This window comes from Diplotaxodon limnothrissa, linkage group LG5 (genome assembly GCF_057381915.1).
Source record: "Diplotaxodon limnothrissa isolate DT_005_m linkage group LG5, D_limnothrissa_male_GT1.1, whole genome shotgun sequence".
Classification (NCBI taxonomy): Eukaryota; Metazoa; Chordata; class Actinopteri; order Cichliformes; family Cichlidae; genus Diplotaxodon; species Diplotaxodon limnothrissa.
This window is the reverse complement of record NC_140600.1, coordinates 583,161-604,915: the sequence shown is the minus strand read 5'-3', so window position 1 is coordinate 604,915 and position 21,755 is coordinate 583,161. Positions and strand designations below refer to the sequence as shown.

Sequence of the window (21,755 nt, the reverse complement as noted above, 5' to 3'; positions counted from 1 at the left end):
ACTGATGGAAAATCCCAGCTGCTCACCCAGACCATGACAATATCTCTGAATGATTGCACTTTGAAACCAACAGCAGCAAAGACTTAGACTGACCTCAATGTTGACTGTCTGTGCCCAAGACAGATGATTGGGAAACTTTTCAATCACATGTTCAAGCCACGTGTCACTCTGTTATTTACTTCTTACCTTATCAATGGATTAATAATTTCTTTGTGCTCCAGTGTATCATTAATCATGATCCAGTTCATTGTTCTTCATTTTTTTCACAGTCAACAAAGAGATACATTTTAAGCTGAAAATTTTAAACTGACTTTCAAATTTAATTTAAGTATTACATGAACTTTTAGACATTACATTTTTTTTTATTAATTGGACAGACTCACATCATTTTAAATATAATGGGTATTTTACTATTTGGATGACATCACTTTGTACTCAATAACTAAAGTCCAGAACCCATAACCATGACCAAATTCTGTGTGTCCTCCCTTGAGGTGCTCTGCTTTGTTTTTACTGCAGCCACCTTCAGTTGCTCCTTTGTGGGTCTTTCTGCATTCAGTTTTGTTTTTAATAACCAGAGAACGTGCTGATTTAATTTAGATCAGGTGACTGACCATTGAAAAATATGGTATCATTGAGGCAATTTCTTTGCCTTGATAAACTTTCAGGTTGCTTTTGCTATGTGGGTTGAATCTTTCGTCATTTGATGCACTGTGAGTTCTTTTGAGTTTGGCAATCTGAGGAGGTCAGTATAGCCCCATACACTTCAGCTTTCATCCTGCTATTAGCACTCGCATCAGTAAATACTAGTGCAGCCGTACATGCTCATACCATTTCCAAAACCATGTTTGACAGATGATGCAGAAGATGTGATTTGGTTTGGACCGATTCTTATATAGGACTTTTCTACTCTACCGGAGCGCTCGATACAACATGCCACATTCACTTTCTTCTATGATTTTAAGTGCTTACTAACTAACAGTCACACTCCAGTGAATGCATTGGAAAGCAACCGGGGGTTAGTATCTTGCCCAAGGATATTTGACATGAACAGTGGGGGGAGCCAGGGGTCAAACCAACCAACCTTCCGACCTACTCTACCTCCTGGGCTATAGCCAGCCCAACTGCAAAACCCCTTGAGTTAAAGCTGAAAAGCAGTACTCCAATCATATATTAACAGCTAATTTAAAATCCACTGTGGTAGTGTACAGGTGTGAAACTACAAAAAACTATGTTTTTGTCCAGCACATTACATTCCTAAGTGTCAGAACTTTCTCCTCACATAGTGTACAAAGTCGTGACTGATTAGACCCCACCTTATCTTAAAGACCTCACTGTACCATATTGTCCCGATAGAGGACTTTGCTCTCAGACTGCAGGCTGAGTGACTTTGTTGTTTCCTTGAGTTGCCAGTGGTAGAAGGGGAGGCAAAGCTTTTAGTTTGTGTCCTTCTATTTTGGGTTCAGGAGACACACATCGTCTGTACTTTTAAGACTAAGCTTAAAACTTGATAAAGGCTATAGTTTGGCCTGGATCAGGTGACCTTTGACCATCTCTTAGTTTTGCTGCTATATTCTAAGGTTGCTGCACTTCTCATGATACGATAAGCATTTCTTCTCCACTTCCCTCTCTTCAGTTGCCATCTGTCTATATGCAACAATTGCATGCCATTAATTTTTGTCTTCACTTGTAGATTGTGTTTTGTCCTGTTTCTGTTGTCCTGTGGTCTTTTTACATTCTACTTATTCATCAGTGGTCACAGCAGTTTTTAAAAGAGAGGTCTTCTTCTCTACTTCTACCAGAATCCTCTGAACATTGGGCTATTCTCTCGGTTATTGCTGTGAACTTGCACAATGTATGTAATGCTAGTTATGTATTTTTTTTCTACACTGTAAAATCTAATATTGTGTTTAATTAAAAATATTAAGTAGGCTGAACTAAATTTTTATCAATTTGTTATTAGAACTCAATTTAAGTAAGTTACCAGTATTATGTATTATTGTTTATCCAAAAACGCTGATAAACTCAACAGACCTACGCCTTAGTTCACGGATTCACTTTGTCTAGGGTTTATTTCTGGGATTTCACACAACCCAGGATTCAAATCATGAATACATAATGGGCTTGGATTTACAACATTACATATGAAATGTGCTCTATTTGGAAGCAGCTGGCCCCTCCCCTTTCGACGGGTTGTGTGAGACTTTAAATCATGAAACTGTAAATTTTAAATTGTTATTGATCCTTTATCCCGAGTCCTAAAGTGTATATTTATTTTCTTACTCTTCTTATATTTATTGTTTGTTTACTTGCACTGCTGTAGCTGGAGCCTCGTCGTCTCGTCTCTCTATATGCTGGACTGTCTGTAGCGGAGATGACAATAAAGTTTACTTTGACTTCAGCAGCGAGCAGGCGCACCGAGGGCTCTCGCACTCACTCTTCATGTACAGAATTTCGAAAAAACATTGGTGCAAATTATAAGTCTGTATCATGATGTCTGGTGTTTTCGTGTTTGTTGGTTTGTTTTTATTTTGTTTAACTTTGCGAGTTGGTTATTAGATGCTGCTCCCTGCCGCCCCGCCCTCTCCTCCCTGTGCCGCAAGCAGCAGGCGCACCTCGCAAACAAAGGGCGCCCTATACTCCCAGCAAATGGGCGATAGAAAACTGATTGGCGCCTGTACCATTCCCAATATGCGCTGGCTGACGTCGGGGACGCATGAGTACAAGCATTTTTTTTTTTTTTGCCGATGCCCGTGATGCCGCCCCCCACCATGATGCCGCCCCAGGCAACCGCCCGTGTAGCCCGTATCAATAACCGCTACTGCTTTGCGGCAGCTTTTGAACATCTGTGACATCTATTAATGTCAAATCTAGCCTTTCTTTAACTGCTTTTATATTTAACCGACTTTTCTATTTAATTACATTTTAAATAATAATATTAACAATAGTATTTATTTTGTTAAAAAATGTGTTTAAAAACAAGTTTTTTTGTGAAAGCTATAATCCAGAATAGTGGCCTGTTAAATGGTTAAAGACTAGGTTGGCTTTATACTTGAGAATAAAGTATTACAGCTTGTCCTTCTAAAGAATTAAGTTATATTCCACAGTTGAATCATAAGAAACATTATGTTACATATGAACACTGCCATATGTTAGATCTGGTCATTTTGCTTATAAGAAACTTTATATATTGGAAGTTAGCTTTTAACAAGCATGTAATGATTATATTTAAATTAGGTGGTCTTTTTTAAACATGTCTCTTTAGGCCTAAACTGACAGTGCCAATACCACACATTCAGACACAGTAGTAGATGGTGTTTTTACTACTATATGTGTTAGTCTAATTTGGTTGTATGGGGTCTACATTGACCCTCTGTGTTGTACGTTATTATGACTGCACAGCCTTTAAGGATCAAATCAGCTTCTGAAAAAATTCTGTGTTTTCTCCCTCTGCTTGCTTCTTGCTGTCTTTGAGGGACCAGCACTCCTGCTGTTGGACAGAAAGACATCAGTAAGTATTTTGGTTTTCCAATATATTAGCAACTGTCAGTGACATTTATATTAATGAGGCTGAGCTTTAATCATACTTTAGATCAGCCTGTTTTACTTATTGTTTTATTTGTGCTTTGGTTTTTGCCTATTTTGCACCACTATGCCTTCTTACTTGAATATTGTATATTGTATATTGCATAGCTTTTTTTTGTTATACGTAAAATTGTATTGTATTTATTTAAATTTTTACTTTTTAATTATTTTATTTGCATTTTTCTAATCACTAGGGTTTGAGAGTAACGCAATTTCTATTCTGTGTATGTCCTGTACATGTGGCAGAATTGACAAATAAAGTTGACTTGACTTGACTTGACTTTGGGGAAGTTGTTTCTGTACTGATCTTTTCCTGTCTTCTGTTATTAGACTTGAGATATGACTGCACGATGCTGTTGCTGGTGACTCCAGTTAATTCTACAAGACATGCTGTGGAAGTAAACAAACAACAACAGTTTGTCTGCATTTCTTGAAAGATCACATCCCCCAAACTTAGTTTAGAGGGTCTACACTGTATATAGTGAAGTCTGCAAGTTTTCTAACAGCAACATTTGTTTTGTTCCCAAATGCACATCATTAGAATGAACGTTATTGGCCATGTTTGCATAGCCCTTTTTAAAATGATGCTTTCATGACATTATTGTGTGTTGGGTGGGGGTCACGGCTATCCAGACTGACAGTGTCACCTCTCCGTGGGGAGGGAGCCTGAGATTGTCCAAATTGGAGTCTGTTTATACCAAATGCAGAAAAAAAATGTTTTAAGAAAGCAATTAAGTTCATGTTCCAAAAAATATGATTGTTTGCTTGCAGGACACCAGGAGAGATGAGTCCTCCGTCACAGATGGTGTGGTCAGTGAAGATGGTCGCCTGCAGGTTCAAGCTCATTGCATCTCCAACCCACATCCACTGCCACTGTACTTAAGGGAAGTTACAGACCTTCTTCTGCACCTACATGTGGATCACCTCAATCCATGACAGTCATTCAGCAGTAATGCCTGGACTGGAAACAAGCATCCTTAAAACATTACAACATTCCAGCTCCTGAGTTGGAATGGAAAACAAATGTGTTGTTTAAATCAGAGATGCACTTGTGACAGAACAACAAATATTTTATTTTGATTATATAAGTAAGTACAAAACAAAGTTGTGGTAGGCCTAAACTTATTTTCAGAATAATTACATCTGAGACTTTGTTTCATTGTAAGATTATAACAGTGATGGCGATATAACTGTTTGTTGCTCAGCAGAACAGTGTCCAGTATGTTGGCTGTTATACTTTGTTGTGTTTGAAAATAAAAGTTGGGCTGATTTTAACATCATTACAAAAAGTGTTGTTAATTATTTTTAATCATATTCAGGTTACCACAAATAGTTTTTTCATTTAGTTGAACTTGAAATGTTTGTCAGTAGGTAAACAATTAGTACTGTACAGTCAGAAATATCAAGTTATTCTTAATACTGCAGACTTGCAATGTGTAAGTTGTCCTAACAGTCATCTTAAGTAAGCTTTACTTAGTTTTTTTGAGGCAACGAGTTTCCTTAATTATTTTGATTTCTTTAAACTTTACTCAATTTTGTTGAGGGAACGAGTTTGCATAGCTTTTTTGAGTTCTGGGAACTAATTAGAATTTACAGTGTATGGCAAAAAGAGAGAAGGTCATTTTCAGTTTGACTAAATCAAAATGATCTTGATCTTTATGTGTTTATAAAATTTTGTTTTAAATTTTGAATTCGTTTTACATTGAAGCATTGCTTTATGTAATATGGGGTTTTGTATGCATACCCTTTTGCCTTCTGTTACCAGTAATAGTGCCATTTATATAGCATTTAATAACTGGGTGATAATGATTCTGTTCAAGAGATCTACAAAACACAGTGCTGGAAGGGTGACACCACCAGGTGTTGCAATCACTTCCATGGCCACAGGTAAATGAAGGCATGCAGACTGGCTCTACATACATTTTTGAAATAATGGGTCTTTCTCAGAAACCCCAGTGTGTTAGATGTCACCTGTGCAGCAGGGTCCAGACATAAAAAAAAAGCTAAATATCCCACAATTTACTGTTAGTTGTATTATATCAAAGTGGAAGTGTTTGGGAATGACAGTAACTCAGCTTTGAAGTGGTAGGCAAGCCTAAATCCTTTTCTGTCTGGCAATCCAATGGACAAGTCTAGGTTTGGCGATTGCTAGGAGAATGGTAATTGTCTGACCGCATTGTACCAAGTATAAAGTTTGGCAGAGGGAGGACTGTGATGTGGGGTTGTTTACCAGGAATCTGTCTCGGCCTCGTAGTTCCATTGAAAGAAACTTTTAATGCTCTGGCATACCTACACATGTAGGACAATTTCCATCCATGCATCCATCCATCCATCCATCCATCCATCCATCCATCCATCCATCCATCCATCTTCATCCGCTTTGTCCGGGGTCGGGTCGCAGGGGCAGCAGCCTAAGCAAAGAGGCCCAGACCTCCCTCTCCCCAGCCACCTCCTCCAGCTTATCCGGGGAACACCAAGGCGTTCCCAGGCCAAGCGAGAGATATAATCTCTCCAGCGTGTCCTGGGTCTGCCCCGGGGCCTCCTCCCGGTGGGACATGCCTGGAACACCTCACCCAGGAGGCGCCCAGGGGGCATCCTTGTCAGATGCCCGAACCACCTCAGCTGGCTCCTTTCGATGTGGAGCAGCAGCTGCTCTACTCTGAGCCCCTCCCGGATGGCCGAACTTCTCACCCTATCTCTAAGGGAGAGGCCAGCCACCCTTCGGAGGAAGCTCATTTCTGCCGCTTGTATCCGCGATCTCGTTCTTTCGGTCACTACCCACAGCTCGTGGCCATAGGTGAGGGTAGGGACGTAGATCGACCGGTAAATTGAGAGCTTCGCTTTTACACTCAGCTCCCTCTTCACCACGACGGACCGGTGCAGCGTCCGCATTACTGCAGCTGCAGCCCCAATCCGTCTGTCGATCTCCGGCTCCCTTCTCCCATCACTCGCGAACAAGACCCTGAGATACTTGAACTCCTCCACTTGGGGCAGGAACTCATCCCCGACCCGGAGTGGGCACTCCACCCTTTTCCGGCTGAGAACCACGGCCTCAGATTTGGAGCTGATCCTCATTCCCGCTGCTTCACACTCGGCTGCGAACCGTTCCAGTGCGAGCTGGAGGCCCTCACCCGATGAAGCCAACAGAACCACATCATCTGCAAAAATCAGAGATGAGATTCTGAGGCCACCAAAGCGAAAGCCCTCCGCCACTTGGCTGTGCCTAGAAATCCTGTCCATAAAAATTATGAACAGAACCGGAGACAAAGGGCAGCCCTGGCGGAGCCCATCACCCACCGGGAACGAGTCCGACTTATTGCCGGCAATGCGAACCAAGCTCTTGCAACGGTTGTATAGGGATCGAATGGCCCGTAGCAATGGGCCAGACACCCCATATTCCCGCAACACCTCCCACAGGACACCCCGAGGGACACGGTCAAATGCCTTCTCCAAGTCCACAAAACACATGTAGACTGGTTGGGCAAACTCCCATGCACCCTCAAGCATCCTGGAGAGGATAAAGAGCTGGTCCAGTGTTCCGCGACCAGGACGAAAACCGCATTGTTCCTCCTGTATCCGAGGTTAGACTAACGGACGAACTCTCCTTTCCAGCACCCTGGCATAGACTTTCCCAGGGAGGCTGAGGAGTGTGATCCCCCTGTAGTTGGAACACACCCTCCGGTCCCCTTTCTTAAAGATGGGGACCACCGCCCCGATCTGCCAGTCCACAGGTACTGCCCCTGATCTCCACGCAACATTGCAGAGGCGTGTCAACCAGGACAGCCCTACAATGTCCAGAGCCTTCAGGAACTCGGGGCGGACCTCATCAACACCAGGGGCTCTGCCACCAAGGAGTTGTTTAACTGCCTCAGTGACCTCGCCCCTGGAAATTGGCGGGTCATTCCCCTCATCCCCAGACTCTGCTTCCTCCTCGGAAGACGTGTCAGTGGGATTAAGGAGGTCCTCGAAGTATTCCTTCCACCGCCTGACAATTTTCTCAGTCGACGTCAGCAGCGCTCCGCCAGCACTATACACAGTGCAGGTAGAGCACCGCTTTCCCCTCCTGAGACGTCTGACGGTTTGCCAGAATCTCTTCGAGGCAGTCCGAAAGTCTTTTTCCATGGCCTCTCCGAACTCCTCCCACACCCGAGTTTTTGCTTCAGCCACTGCCCGAGCCACATTCCGCTTGGCCTGTCGATACCTGTCGGCTGCCTCCGGAGTCCCACAGGCTAACCAAGCCTGATAGGACTCCTTCTTCAGCCTGGTGGCTCCCTTCACCTCTGGTGTCCACCATTTGGTTCGGGGATTACCACCACGGCAGGCACCAACCACCTTGCGGCCGCAGCTCAATGCAATGGAGACGCTGAACATGGTCCATTCGGACTCAATGTCCCCAGTCTCCCTGGGAATGCTGTTGAAGCTCTGCCGGAGGTGTGCGTTGAAGATCTCGCGGACTGGGGCCTCAAACTCCCAAATTTGTGGAACCAGTTTGGGGATGGCCCATTCCTGTCCCAACATGACTGCACACTAGTACACAAAGCCATGTCCATAAAGACAGGGACGAATGAGTTTGGAGTGGAAAAAGTCCACAGAGTCCTGAAGTCGTTCCAATAGCATACCTTTGGGATGAATTAAAGTGGAGACTGTGAGCCAAAGTCTTCTTGTCCAACATCAGTACCTCACAAGTGTGCTTCTGTAAGAATGGTCAAAAATTCCTATAAACATGCTCCTAACACTGTGGAAAGCATTACCAAAAAAACTGAAGCTGATGTAGATGTAAAGGGTGGCCTGACATTATAATGAGCCCTATGGATTTAGAATGGGATGCCATTTAAATTTATATGCATGCAAAGGCAGATGAGCGAATATTTTTGGTAGTATAATCTAAGTTGCAGGTTTATCAGTCAAGCAATCATAAATGGAACAAACAGAATATGTATCATATGTTCTGTTTGTGTTTTGCATTTTATTTTATTTTTTGAAGATTAATTTTTAAGCACCCTTTTAATTTTAATTTGCACACTTTATTTCACACCCTGAAAACTATGTGTAACATTGAGGCAAACTGTAGAAATTCTAGGGTTTGTAAGGGAAAGCACAGGGGATATTGTGCCATCTAAAAGGATAATGTTTAGATAGATGGCCTTACGTTATCTTACAGTGATAAGTGATAAGATAATGTGAAGGAGTGAGCACTAACTGATTGCACAAGCAAGGAAAATCTCTTTCTTTGTTTTTTTTAAATAAAGGGTATATTTTGTTGTTTAAAAACACTTTATGAAATAAAAAAGAAATCTGAAAACAGTCAAGAATGATTTGTTGACAATGTAAATTCATGCAGCAGGTGGGGGATCAGAATCACCTGTATTATTTTTTCCTTTCCACTCATTTGAAAGTTTGTTAGTGGTTTATCACTTGTTCCAGCACACGCAAACGTCACACCATTGTAAATCTGTTTATTGCACAGGATAACGTGTATTCACTCAAGCCTATTTCCAAATCACCTAAATGTTAATTATGGCACTAGCTGTGAAACATTTTCATGATGAAAGGTCGTGGCCAGTCTTCAACAAAGGAGAGATATAAAATAATCAACGCGGTTAATCTTAGAAGATGGGCACTTCTATATTGTTATGTCATGATGTTTCTCAGTTTATGATCATCTTTTTTATTATTGTCACATAGCTGACAAACATTGAGTGATTATTATTTTTCATACTTCTTCTATTATGTTTAGGTATCAGTCATTGGAGTCATTCACTTCATCACAAAATGCACCCATATGATCGATGTACTTTGTATTATGATATAATCGTGCTTTATTTGCTTTAATTTTTTAATTTATCAGTTACAACTGGAAACTAATGATTTTCCATAACAACTGACATCAAATTTTCATGTTATTATTATATCTTATATATTATTATATTATATAAAGACACAAAGCTGACATACACATGTTGTATACTTGGGTCTACAAAACTTCACACATTAAAAAAAAAGAAGGCTTCTTTTCAGGAATCAAACCACCAACCTTCAACCAAACTTTATTATTGAAACAACAATAAGGTCATCCACTTTAACAACCTCCAACCCAACTAAAAGAAGAGGGGTTAAGTAAAAACAAGAGTTATTTGAGAATAAATTCAAACCTTTATTATTAGCACAGTCATAAACCAGGTAGGAATTATTTTCTATCTTGTATTATGAGAATAAAATGTTGAAATGAATGAATAGAAAAAACATAAAGGAATAAATACTTCCTCCAATGATTCATTTTAAGACTGACTTTAATCTGGAACATGACAGCATAACAATATGATTTGTATCCAAAACAAAAATTCTATCAGGTATCATATCATCCTATATTTAATTAATGAATAACCATGAAACCAATTGAGCGTTTCCTTGGCTGTGTGTGGGATCACTGTCTTGCTCAAATGTCCACCCTCATTTCATTTTCATTATCCTGGTAGATGGAAGCAGATTTTTATCAAAAATGTTTCAATACACTTTTCCATTCACCCTTTCTTCAGTTTAAGTGTCCCACTGCCGTGTGCTGAAAAACAGCCCCACACCACGATGTTCCCACCTCCAAACTTCACTGTTCTTATGGAGTTTCTGGGGTGATATGCAGTGTTTTTTGACACCCAAACATCACGTGTATTATGGCATCCAAAAGCAAAGTTTAAATGTACTTCAACATGCTTTTTCTTCAACACTGGAGTCTTACGCAGTGAGCATGGCGGTGGAGTGAGTAACTTATTGTCTTCTTTGGAACAATTGTACTTGCTGATTCAGTGTCTTCTTATGATGTTCTTTCCACTTCTGGATTATGGCCCCAACAGTGCTCACTGGAACCTTCAGTAGCCTAGAAATTCTTCTGTAACCAGTGCTATCAGTATGTCCTCAGAGAGCTCATTGGTTTTATCTATCATGAGGTGTTTCTTATAGGTTATAGGCCATCAGTTGGGACTGAACCAGCTAATTACTAATTCTTGACAGAATTGCTTTCTAGTTACTGATGGATTTCTGCGAGTGTCTTGACTGGTTTTTGTTTTTGCAACTTCCTTTCTGTGTGTGTTCAATACTTTCCCCCCTGTATTATTTCTTATTATTTTGCATAATTTACGGACATCTATGGTTTGATTTCTTTGCGTGTGTGGATCGGATGGGTTGTTAGCGATTGAATTCTGATAAGAATTTCATGTCAGTAGCAAATTTAGAAATATATTTATTTAGAAAATTGGTGACATGTTCTATACTTACTTTACCCCCTGTATGTAATATACTATATAACGATATGATATGTGACCGGTGACCCAAGGTACACCAGGGTCATATACGTGCCACAATGAGTAAATTATTGCCTACATATAGCTAAGACTAAGCAATCTCTTATCAAAGCATGTCCTAATAATCAGTACACTTATGACCTAGATTTACGAAAGACTGCTATATTGTCTTTGTGTTCGTAGAACAATCAGGTGTATAAAAGGCCAAACTTTGTTGCGGCTGTTTGGGTCTTTCTTCTGGTTTGACGGTAAATGAACAAGGGGCACAGCCCTTATTCTCTCTTAATCATGGTTTCTTTTTTTTTTTTGCTGGTGGGTAGGTGGGTGGGAGGTTGTAGCTTTTATAGTGTTGCTTGATTTGTGGAACTGACATCATTTTTTCTCTTAGAGTCATCAAGTGAAATATTAAGAAGTCACTCTAAGATGGCCAGGCTCACAGTTGTAGCAGGTATTTTGGGAACTTATTGCATGCATACAATATAAATGTAAACACTGACATTTATTTTATCATGCTTTTGCCTACATTCTAATTTTTCTTAGGTTTGTGTCTGGTGATGAGCCAGCTGGGTAAGTTTTTTTTCTGTTTCTTTTTTGTTAAAGAAAATAAATTTTGATCACTACTTGTGTATCACTACTGGGACCTGTGCTTTATTAATATTACACCACCACAGGATCTGCCAGCAGGATGGAGTGCTACTTCACCAACTGGTCCCAGTACAGGCCTGGAGATGGAAAGTTTCTGCCACAAAATGTGGACCCTTTCCTATGCACCACCCTCATCTATGCATTCTCCATCATCAACTCCAACAATGAGCTGGTTACCTACGAGTGGAATGACGACGTCCTCTACAAGTCTTTCAATGATCTGAAGACCAAGTAAGTGGATATTATCCTATAGGTCAGAGGTAAAGCAAAACACAATACCTCTTGAGCGTATCGTGTCTTTAAGAGTTTTCCACTAAGATATTACAGTTTCTTTAATGATATTACAAGTTTTCTGCTGTTTCCAGGAATCCCCACCTGAAGACTCTCTTGGCCGTTGGTGGATGGAACTTTGGGTCAACACAGTAAGAAATACTTTAAAGAAAGAAAATTATTTCACATTAGGACAATGGTACGTAGCTAACCAAATATTGTGTGTAAACCATCAGTCTGAATCAAATCAAAATCAAAAAGAAGTTTCCATTATTAAACACAGCAAACATTAATCACAATTCTCCTGTTAAAGACATAAAGCACTAAGCAGATTTTACTATAAAGATCAAATGTTAACTTGGTTTTTGTGTTTTTTTGTTTTTTTGCAGGTTCTCCATCACAGTTTCTACTGCAGCTAATCGTCAGAAGTTCATCCAGTCTACTATCAGATTTCTGAGGACTCATGGATTTGACGGTCTGGATTTGGACTGGGAGTACCCTGGATCCCGTGGAAGTCCTCCTGAGGACAAACAGAGGTTTACTCTGCTCTGCAGGGTGGGTATAGATCTCCATTTTTTAAAATCTACATCTCATTGATGTTGTTTCGTTTGTATCATACTTGAATGGTAAATGCTAAATGGACTGATTCCACTAACCTTCCAATCGGTAGATGATCTGCTATACCTCCTAAACCCCATGGACTCCATTCTTACACTGTTATGTGGTGCACTTTTATAGGAACTTGTTGCTGCCTTTGCAGCTGAAGCCCAAGCTACCGGCAATCCCCAGCTCATGCTAACTGCTGCTGTTGCTGCTGGAAAAGGAACCATTGATGCTGGATATGAGATCGCTGAGATAGCCAAGTGAGGGTCCTGCTTTATAAACCATCTTACTTCATCTACTACTTTTAGAAATCTGACAGTTGTGCAATGTAAGCATGAAAGTCACTGTTTATGTTTATTTCCTTATTGCAGAGAATTAGATTTCATCAATATAATGACCTACGACTTCCATGGAACTTGGGAGCAATTCACTGGACACAACAGCCCTTTGTACCGTGGATCTCAGGACTTTGGTGACCTTATCTATTTCAACATTGTAAGTAAACCGTTAAAACTGAAATAAGATTCATTTAAAAGATAACTGTAACTTTAACAGGTAACTTCTTATGAACACAAACTTCACATTTTTTAACTTCTATAGGACTATGCCATGAAATATTGGAGAGACAATGGCACCCCACTGGAGAAGCTGAGGATGGGATTTGCATCTTATGGTCGTACCTTCCGCCTGACATCATCAAACACTGGTGTTGGTGCTCCAGCTAGCGGCCCAGCATCAGCTGGTCCATACACCCGTGAAGCTGGATTCTGGTCTTATTATGAGGTACATTTCTTAAGGCTGGAATTTAATGATTGCCTCATGATGTATAGCATATGTTGCTTTGATATCTAATGATATTTATAAAACGACAAATGTTAACCATGTAGTCTGTGCTGTAGATCTGTACCTTCGTGAAAGGCAGCACCATTAACTGGATTGAAGACCAGAAAGTCCCCTATGCTTTCAAAAACAATGAGTGGGTAGGATTTGACAACAAGGAGAGCTATGAAACCAAGGTAAGTGAGAAAGCTTGCATCATTTCTTTTTGTTTAACACATTTGTGTATGTACAAGGTAGTGATATCAATCTCTGTTTAATTTTTCCCCAATAGGTACGTTACCTGAAAGATCAGAAGTTTGGCGGGGCCTTTGTGTGGGCTCTTGATTTGGATGACTTTGCAGGAAAATTCTGCGGGGAGGGTCCCCATCCTCTGCTCTCTCATCTGCGCAACCTTCTTGAAATTGGTATGTCCAAAGCAGATTCATATAGATTAATTATTTTAGTCTATATATATTTAATAAATTAGTGTGGAACTGTTATCATAAGAACCTCTGTAATTTAGATAAGATGTTACTACAACAGTCAATAAAAATCCAAATATGTTCGATACAGTTTTGAACTAGTAAAACTTTTGTACGAGGGCAGTAAATGTTCTTCATGTAGCGATTGGAGTAATGAAGAATTCATGTTAATAGGTCAACAGTGGGTTGGGTTAGGGTGAGGTTGTGTTTTAGCCAGTTACGCATTAAGGGATTCATGCTTATTGATACACATGAATGAAAAACCACCAATAACACATAATTCCTTTGATCTGTACTGTCAAGAGCTTCCCCCACTACCCTCAACCACCACCCCAAAACCTGGAGCGAGCACCACTTCTCCACCCAGCACCACCACCACTACTACCCATGCCCCAGGAACTGGATTCTGCAATGGGAAACCTGATGGCGTATATCCCCACCCAGATGACAAAGCCAGCTTCTACATGTGTTCTGGTGGCAACACCCACGTGGGGCAGTGTGGAGCTGGATCTGTCTTTGATGACAACTGCAAATGCTGTAACTGGCCTTGAGCCTGGAGCAGAGGCATTGTGTATTACATCTGGTGCCAACATCATCTATTAAAGGGACTAAAGTGTATCAGTGTATCCTCTATGTACACATTCATTCACCTATATAACTCGGGTCCTTGGATACATAGATAGAGTTGCCATAAACAGGGTATAACTCGCGTCATCAAAAATGAAGGCCTCAGTTCAGACATCATCAGCCTAATAGTGATTTTGTCTCGTACAAAAAGCAAATAAAACAAAAATAATGTCACAGTGGTCACCTCAGCTTTGAATTAGTGTTAATTACTGCTTAGAGTTTCTAACCTTGCAAAATGCACTATATTGCCAAAATTATTTTCTTTTCTGCTTTCACATGCATAGAAGTTTAATACAATGCTGACCCACCCGTTGCAGCTATAAAACCTTCAACCCTTCTGGGAGTGTTAGTAGTGTATTTATGGTAACTTTTCACTATTTCTCTCGAAGCACATTTGTGAGGTCAGACACTGTGGGATAAGAAGCTCTGCTCTAATTCAATCCAAAACTGTTCTATCGGGTTGTAGACAGGACTCTTTGTAGTTCAGTAAGATTCTTCCACACGAAATTTGCTCAACCATGTCTTTATGAACCTTACTTGGTTCACTGGTGCAAAGTTATGTTGAAACTGGAAGGTACGGTGGCCATGAGAGGCCAAATGGACTGCAACTTTAGAAAACACCAGCAAACAGAAAAACGCTGCAAAAGGACACATAAACACCAAAACATGCTAAGCATTGCTCTGGGAGACACTTAAAAGAAGTGGAGAATTTTTCAGATTTGTGAGGAATGAAAATACTATAGATATAGGTTTGCTATTAGATGTTAACTATTAGCCTGAAAATCTGTCATCTGTTGAAACACACATGAGGGTTTATATGACTGCTGTTTTGCTTTAGGTGAAATAAACAACTAATCTCAGACAACTTGTGTTTTTCAGGGCAAGATGCATTGTCCATTCTGTGGGTTTAAGTTTGAAAACAAATTTCATTGTTCATGTGGAAAAAAACAGCTTTGTCCTGGCTAAAGCTGCTGCCACAGCAGCAGACCTCAAATACTAAAGAGGTAATACTTTCTGCACCGGCTGTTATCTTTTAAGTCTAACTAGTTTTGTAAGAAAATAAAATGAAGAGGGCAAGACTTGTTCACATGTTTGGTGTTTGAACTTTTCAGATCTGTATTCATGTATAAGCAAATAGTGTCATAAATCAAAGAATTTGTTTGTAGTTGGGAAATTGTAGACATCCGGTGTGATATGACTGATAAATCTACATTTCTGAAAGCAAAAACGTGTTTGTGGTGGATCTGACTGGGAAGAGGTGGTGTTTTATGTATACTATATTCATATGTTTTTTCAGTATTAACTTTATCATGTTTGCTTTTGAGTTATATACAAAGATAAACTAATGAAGAGCCTCTTACTATCTCCCTCTCATTCCCTCCTTTCAGCCAAGTCATTTGTTCAGCATTTGTTCAAATGCCCTGAAGGTAAAGAGCCTGAAAGGAGGATGCTCTCAAAATCCAAAAAGAAAAAAAAAGAAATCAAAGAAAACAGTGAAGGTTTTTATTAAAAAAGATTTGAAAACTTTTATTTTGTTGTCTGACAACAGGTTTTCAACCTGTGACCACCATCATTTTTTCTAATATGTAATCTATCTTTTTGCTGGGATGATGAACAAAACAAAGACTGACAAGAGACCCATAAGAGGGAAAGCACTACCATTAAATGTTGAACCAAGCTGGTCATCTGAGAAGCTCTTGGGTGCTGCCATTAAAAAACTGAAAGACTCAACCATGAAATCAACCATGATATGGATATGGGAGATGGAGAATACATCCTGCTCTATCCTGCTCTAAAAGAAAAATCCAGGATCACCCTATACTGTATGACTGAACTCTACATAGAGGCCATTGGAAAGACTTACCAAAGAATTACACTATTTGTTTGTGTCCTAGAGAATTTCTTGTCATAAAGGGAGTATCAAATAGACTTGACATTGGGCTTTGTTTTTTGTTTTTATTGTTAAAGATTTTTGTGATTAGTACCTTGAAGATTTAACCAAAGTTTGCTTTCACCAAGTGTGTTGAACAATATACAGTTACACTTAACTTTAAAGCATGAGGCAACTGTGTTGAATATGTGCAAGATGCTTACATAAATTCAAGAGAGAGCCAATCCTCTGTAAGTGATTATTCTCCTGGAAGAAGTCCCTTGTCCTGTGGGCATTGTGTGCTGTAGCGCTGTCCTGTTGATAAACCCATAAACCCAGTTGTTACCATACAGAGGTGGGCCCTCAGTCATGAGGGACGCTCTCTGCAACATGTGGATATAGCCAGTAGCTGTTTGACACAGCTGCACCTCCTGAAGCTCCATTGTTCCACTGAAGGAAAAAGCACCCCAGACCATCATCCTCAAAACATATCAGGCGGGATCTGCTTGTCTTGCCAGTAACGTTGGAAACCATCAGGACCATTAAGGTTACATTTTTTCTCAGAGAAAACTTTCTTCCACCTTTCAATTTCCCGTGCTTGGTGCTCTTTTGCAAAGTCCAAATGGTTAGTTATGTGGAGTTCAAGGAGACGAAAGATTGAAGATGTTTTTGTTTTAGAACACCTTCAGTCTTAGATGCCGTCTCATGGGTATGGGGCTTCAGTCGGCACCACCGAAATGCTACAGAGGATCAAGGATAAAGGAGGATCTGCCTAACTTCTTAGCAACTATGTGTAGCAAGTACATAAGCTAAAATAATTTAAGTTGGTTATGAGTAGTTGGGCTAATTCAGAAGATATCAGATTCGGCTCTAGGAGGTGAGTGAAGTACAATAAACATACAACCACAGATATTGTGATTACAGTTATTATTTATAGTGAAAATAAAGTGCAATTACCAAATACCAATATTTACAAAATCTGCAGACAGGAAAAGATAAAACATAATTCAAGCTTGTAAAATATCCGCTGCACAGCGGTGCAGCAACCTCGTCCAACCTCTGGCAAACAATGTCCATAAAGTTTATTTCACGATTGATATAAGTCCAACGCGTATGACAGTCTAGACAGGTTGAAATTGGAAGTATGATGATCAGCACTAAGATTCCAAGACTGAGATCTCGAAAGTGAGATTTAGGGGACTGAAAACCAAGAGGGGAGAGTGTAGGCCGCAGCAGCCTCCTACCAGACCGCAGGAAGTTATAGCTGGGGTTCTGGCTCGTTGGGCCTAGCTCACCATCCAAAGTAGTGGTGTCGCTGTGGTCTCTCCAGGGCACCACTAGCCTGCACTATAATCACAAGACCACCATTAGCAAAATTCATCTAAATTTCCCAAGCTAGCTTTAGTTCCAGTGTACACAATGAAATCCATGAGAAAATACAACAAATACATATCCAACCATTGTAATGAATTAAAATAAATGACAATCTCAAATAACAAAACTACAGCCACGTAAAGTGAGAGTAGTAGTAATGTAGTAGGCCTCAGCCTTAGTTATCCCATCAGCTAATAGCACTGGCATACTGATACAGGTCACAAATACAAACAAACATTCAGGCTCAACTCACCATTCACTACGTGCGATGTCACATACGAGCCCCACGCATCTACCCGCGGCGGTATCAAAATACTGTTGAACGCAATCCACAATTAATTCAAAAACAAGTCAAGATAGTAAACAGCGAAAAGCGCTCACCCCACGTACCTGTTGCTTCCATCCGCTAACACCTCTCCCCCGCGTCGTTTCGAGGCGACAACCCGGAAGGCATATAATAGTGCCTCGCGAATAGGATTGGTCACAACAGGCACGTGCAGCCTCGCGGCGTGTCGTGCGTCATGACGCGTCACGATGCCTTCATGGACACGCTCCGGTTGGAATTTAAGATTCCGATTTAGTTATAGATGCAGTTCTTTTTATTTTTATGTGGGTTACATATGCTACAATTGATCTCAGGATGTTTAAAACATGCCCTCTTAGATGAGCCCTGGCTAGATGCAGAACAGGCACTATATAATAATCTAGAGATTTCAGACCTTCCATTTATCAGCTCAAACATCAAACAACATGAATGCTTTAAAAGCATCAACATCAGCTCTTCTCTGACAGCATGGTGGGAGTTTCTAAAAAGGTCTTCATTAATCCCATGCAAATGTACACCTATCTGGAACAACCCTGACATACTACAGAACAATGATATGATTAACTTCCCAGATTGGCGTCGAAAAGGAATTAAATACTTTGAATATACATTAGAAAGAACAGACTTTATTCCGCTTGACAGACTAGTTATACAGCAAAACCTCTGGTCTCAGAAATGCTCAAAAACCTTTAAATTGATTAGATATCCCAGCCTACAATTAATACACTACAAAATACTACATAGAGTGCACTATACAGATCAATGGATGTTCAAGATGGGTGATGTTCGTCTTCTAACAACTGCTCACACTTTGGTTCTGTCTGGCGCGACATCCGCTGGTTTCCTCTTTCTGGTGCAAAGTGTGCGATAAACAAACAAGAGAGAAAAACCGATCAGCTGATCATTGATCAGTTTTATGATTGAAGTAGAAACGGGAGAGGGAGGGGGAGAGAATGAGAGAAGAAGAGGCAGCTGTGCAGCGTAACGAAACAGAATAACTCCAGCTTTGTGTCTTTTTCCATCCTAGCTAAAGTACGGGACAAACTGTGCTCCTTTTCAGCTCAATACGAAAGGCGTAATATTTTCTCTGACTACATCTCTGAATTCCGTTTTTTACGGGGCGGTTGGCAACTCTACTAACTAACCTTATGAATAAAATAAAGTTCACTATCAGTAACATCATAGCACCCATCCAGCTGTATAGAAACTCCGTCATGCTAGCTAGTACGCAGTACGAGTTATTGTAACTGACTGTAAAAAGTCAGCATAACGAAAATAAACTCCACCTAAACTTGGTTTATATCTGACCCAGATAGACTGCAGGTCATAACTTCTTACCTGAAGTTCAGTTCACCTGACACTCGGACCGGCGGCCGCCTCGGTAAAAATACTTTATTTATTTTGGAATTTTCTGTGAGTGTAGTAATGTTATTTATATATATATGTTCAGTTACATGGATGCATAAGTAAAATATAAAGTTAACTAACTAGCACTACACGTGTTTTCTGCATGTTACGCTGATTCGTTGATAGCAGCTAGGCTAACATTAGTCAAAAGTTAGCTAACTAATCTTACTGTATTTGAAGATACACATTTCACATTGTCAATGAAAACGTTCATTTGTATTTCTTTTTTTTAACACTAATGTTTCATTTAACGTTAGCTAACTACAGTAATATTGTGTTTAGACTCATGGTAATGGCCGTATTTAACCAAAGAGAGGTGCAGCCTGCATTGATGAGATATCAACAGTGTTGGGACTAACGCGTTATTAAGTAATGCGTTACAGTAACTACGTTATTATTGTGGTAACGAGCACGGTAACTAGTTATTATGCCAAAATCAGGAATGCGTTAGTCGTTACTGGGATTTAGATAGGGTCGTTACTCGTTACTTCGTGTGGTGGCTATCGCGTAGCTTCCACAGATTCAGTAACATTAGCAAGTGGTGGAGGCCAGCAGGTGGATGAAGGAAAAGGGACGCAGAAGGAAAAGAGACCCGAGGCGGCCGCCGGTCCAAGTGTGAACTGAACTTCAGGTAAGAAGTTATGACCTGCAGTCTCTCTGGGTCAGATATGAACCAAGTTTAGGTGGAGTTTATTTTCGTTGTGCTGACTTTTTCCGTACTGCGTGCTAGCTAGCATGACGGAGTTTCTATAAAGCTGGGTGGGTGTTATGAAGTTAATGATGTTGAACTTTATTTTGTTCATAAGTTATTAGAGTTGCCAACCGTCCCGTCTGGTATTCAGAGAAAATGTTACGCGTTTCTTATTGAGGTGAAAAGGAACAGTTTGTCCCGTAATTCAGCTACAATGAAAAAGGCACAAAGCTGGAGTTATTCTGTGTCTTTGCTGCACAGCTGCCTCTTCTTCTCTCATTCTCCCCCCCTCCCTCTCCCGTTTCTACTTAGGTCATGAAAACTGATCAATGATCAGCTGATCGGCTTTTCTCTCTTGTTTGTTTATCGCTCACTTTGCGCCGAAAGAGGAAACCAGCGGATGTCGCGTTAAACAACAGCAGCACGTTAAAGCTTGATCAGCTGTTGTTAGAATTTAATATTAATTTCTAGTATCAGCTGATGTTTGCTGGAGCCACAGCTGCAAAAAAGCTGCTGGTCATGATACGGTTTGGTTATCTGGTGAGAGGGAAACATGAAGATGAAACCAGGAGATGTCCTTACTGGATCATCAGAGCTGAACAGGTGATGGAGAAACAGGTTTACCTTTTAGGTGACATGAATGAGTTGAAGTTATGAACTGTTTCTGAGAGACAAATAACACCAGCATCCTTTTTTAGGTAGCTGACAGCTGGTAACTGTGCAGGGGCGGGTCTAGCAAAGTGTTGCCAGGGGGCATGTAGGGCATTAACAGGGAAAGGGGGGCACAAAGAAATACTTTTCTTTCTTATTCTCATTTAAAATGTCTAGCTTTTAAAAAATAATTATCTGAATCTTACAACAAACGATTGATAGATTGATGCATATATACCATCAAAACAGTGTACATCACTGTCACAACAGTGTTTATTTTCATTCAAAGGCTTTATGATTTTTCCTATAATGGTGGGCCGGTCTCTAGTCAAAATGCCCGGGCCAATTTTCTGTCCCAGTCCAGCCCTGTATGCAGCTCATCTGCAGTCTGGTGTTACCTACATCTTCCTATTCAGAAGGCAGAATTTCCGAGTTCTGAGTACAATCGAAAGCACCACGACTGCAGTTTTTGTGTTGGATGTAAAAGGCGCACATGACGCTGTGACGTAGGCTAGAATCATGGCAGCAGTCAATGACGGTCCAGGTGTGGGATTTCTCTCGTGGAAATATGCACATTATCTTTTCCTTTCTATTGGTAGGTGGCACAGTGCACTTGTGGCAAGTAAACAAGCTAGAAGACTGGCAAAGTTATGGAAGCAACACATTAACAAGAGAATTCTGAGTAAAACCAAAGTTACTTTCCCTAGTAACTAGTTACTTTGAAAGTAACGAGTAACTTGAAGTAACTGAGTTACTTTTGAGAGAAGTAACTAGTAATGTAACTAAGTTACTATTTTAAAGTAACTTACCCAACACTGGATATCAAGGTACCATTAACGTAAGTTAGTTAGTCCTGCTTCACAGATATGCACACAACCCTGTCGCCAGACCTGAAAAGACAAGGACGCGGCAAACATGCAGTCACATTGTCTGCTAAACCTAGCCTAGCTAAATAGATTTTAAGCAGTAGCTAGTGTGGACAGGCTAGCTCAATGTTAGAAAGTGTTTATGGATTACGTTATACACAGTTCACATAAAGTTATCATAAACAGCCTCTTCTTCTTCCACATGTTATGTTTCATATTAGTAAAGGTTTTTTCCGTAGGTGGCC

At 40.4% G+C, this 21,755-nt stretch overlaps 1 protein-coding gene across 1 annotated transcript; it reads left to right on the top strand.

Annotated features, from left to right (window-relative positions):
* The first annotated feature begins 10,327 nt into the window (after positions 1 to 10,327).
* On the top strand, positions 10,328 to 14,250 carry LOC146631395 (acidic mammalian chitinase-like). The gene is made up of 13 exons (XM_085353648.1): positions 10,328 to 10,338; positions 11,064 to 11,128; positions 11,269 to 11,328; positions 11,421 to 11,447; positions 11,552 to 11,756; positions 11,891 to 11,947; positions 12,185 to 12,350; positions 12,534 to 12,658; positions 12,770 to 12,893; positions 12,999 to 13,181; positions 13,298 to 13,414; positions 13,510 to 13,642; positions 14,003 to 14,250. Exons 1-13 carry the CDS (start codon positions 10,328 to 10,330, stop codon positions 14,248 to 14,250), a joined length of 1,521 nt encoding a protein of 506 aa, XP_085209774.1.
* Positions 14,251 to 21,755: the final 7,505 nt, after the last annotated feature.

Coding starts and splice junctions, on each gene's coding strand:
- LOC146631395 (XM_085353648.1), top strand. Junction 12,659..12,769: donor GAGATCGCTGAGATAGCCAA/GTGAGGGTCCTG, acceptor TCCTTATTGCAG/AGAATTAGATTTCATCAATA. Junction 13,415..13,509: donor AGGAGAGCTATGAAACCAAG/GTAAGTGAGAAA, acceptor TTTCCCCAATAG/GTACGTTACCTGAAAGATCA.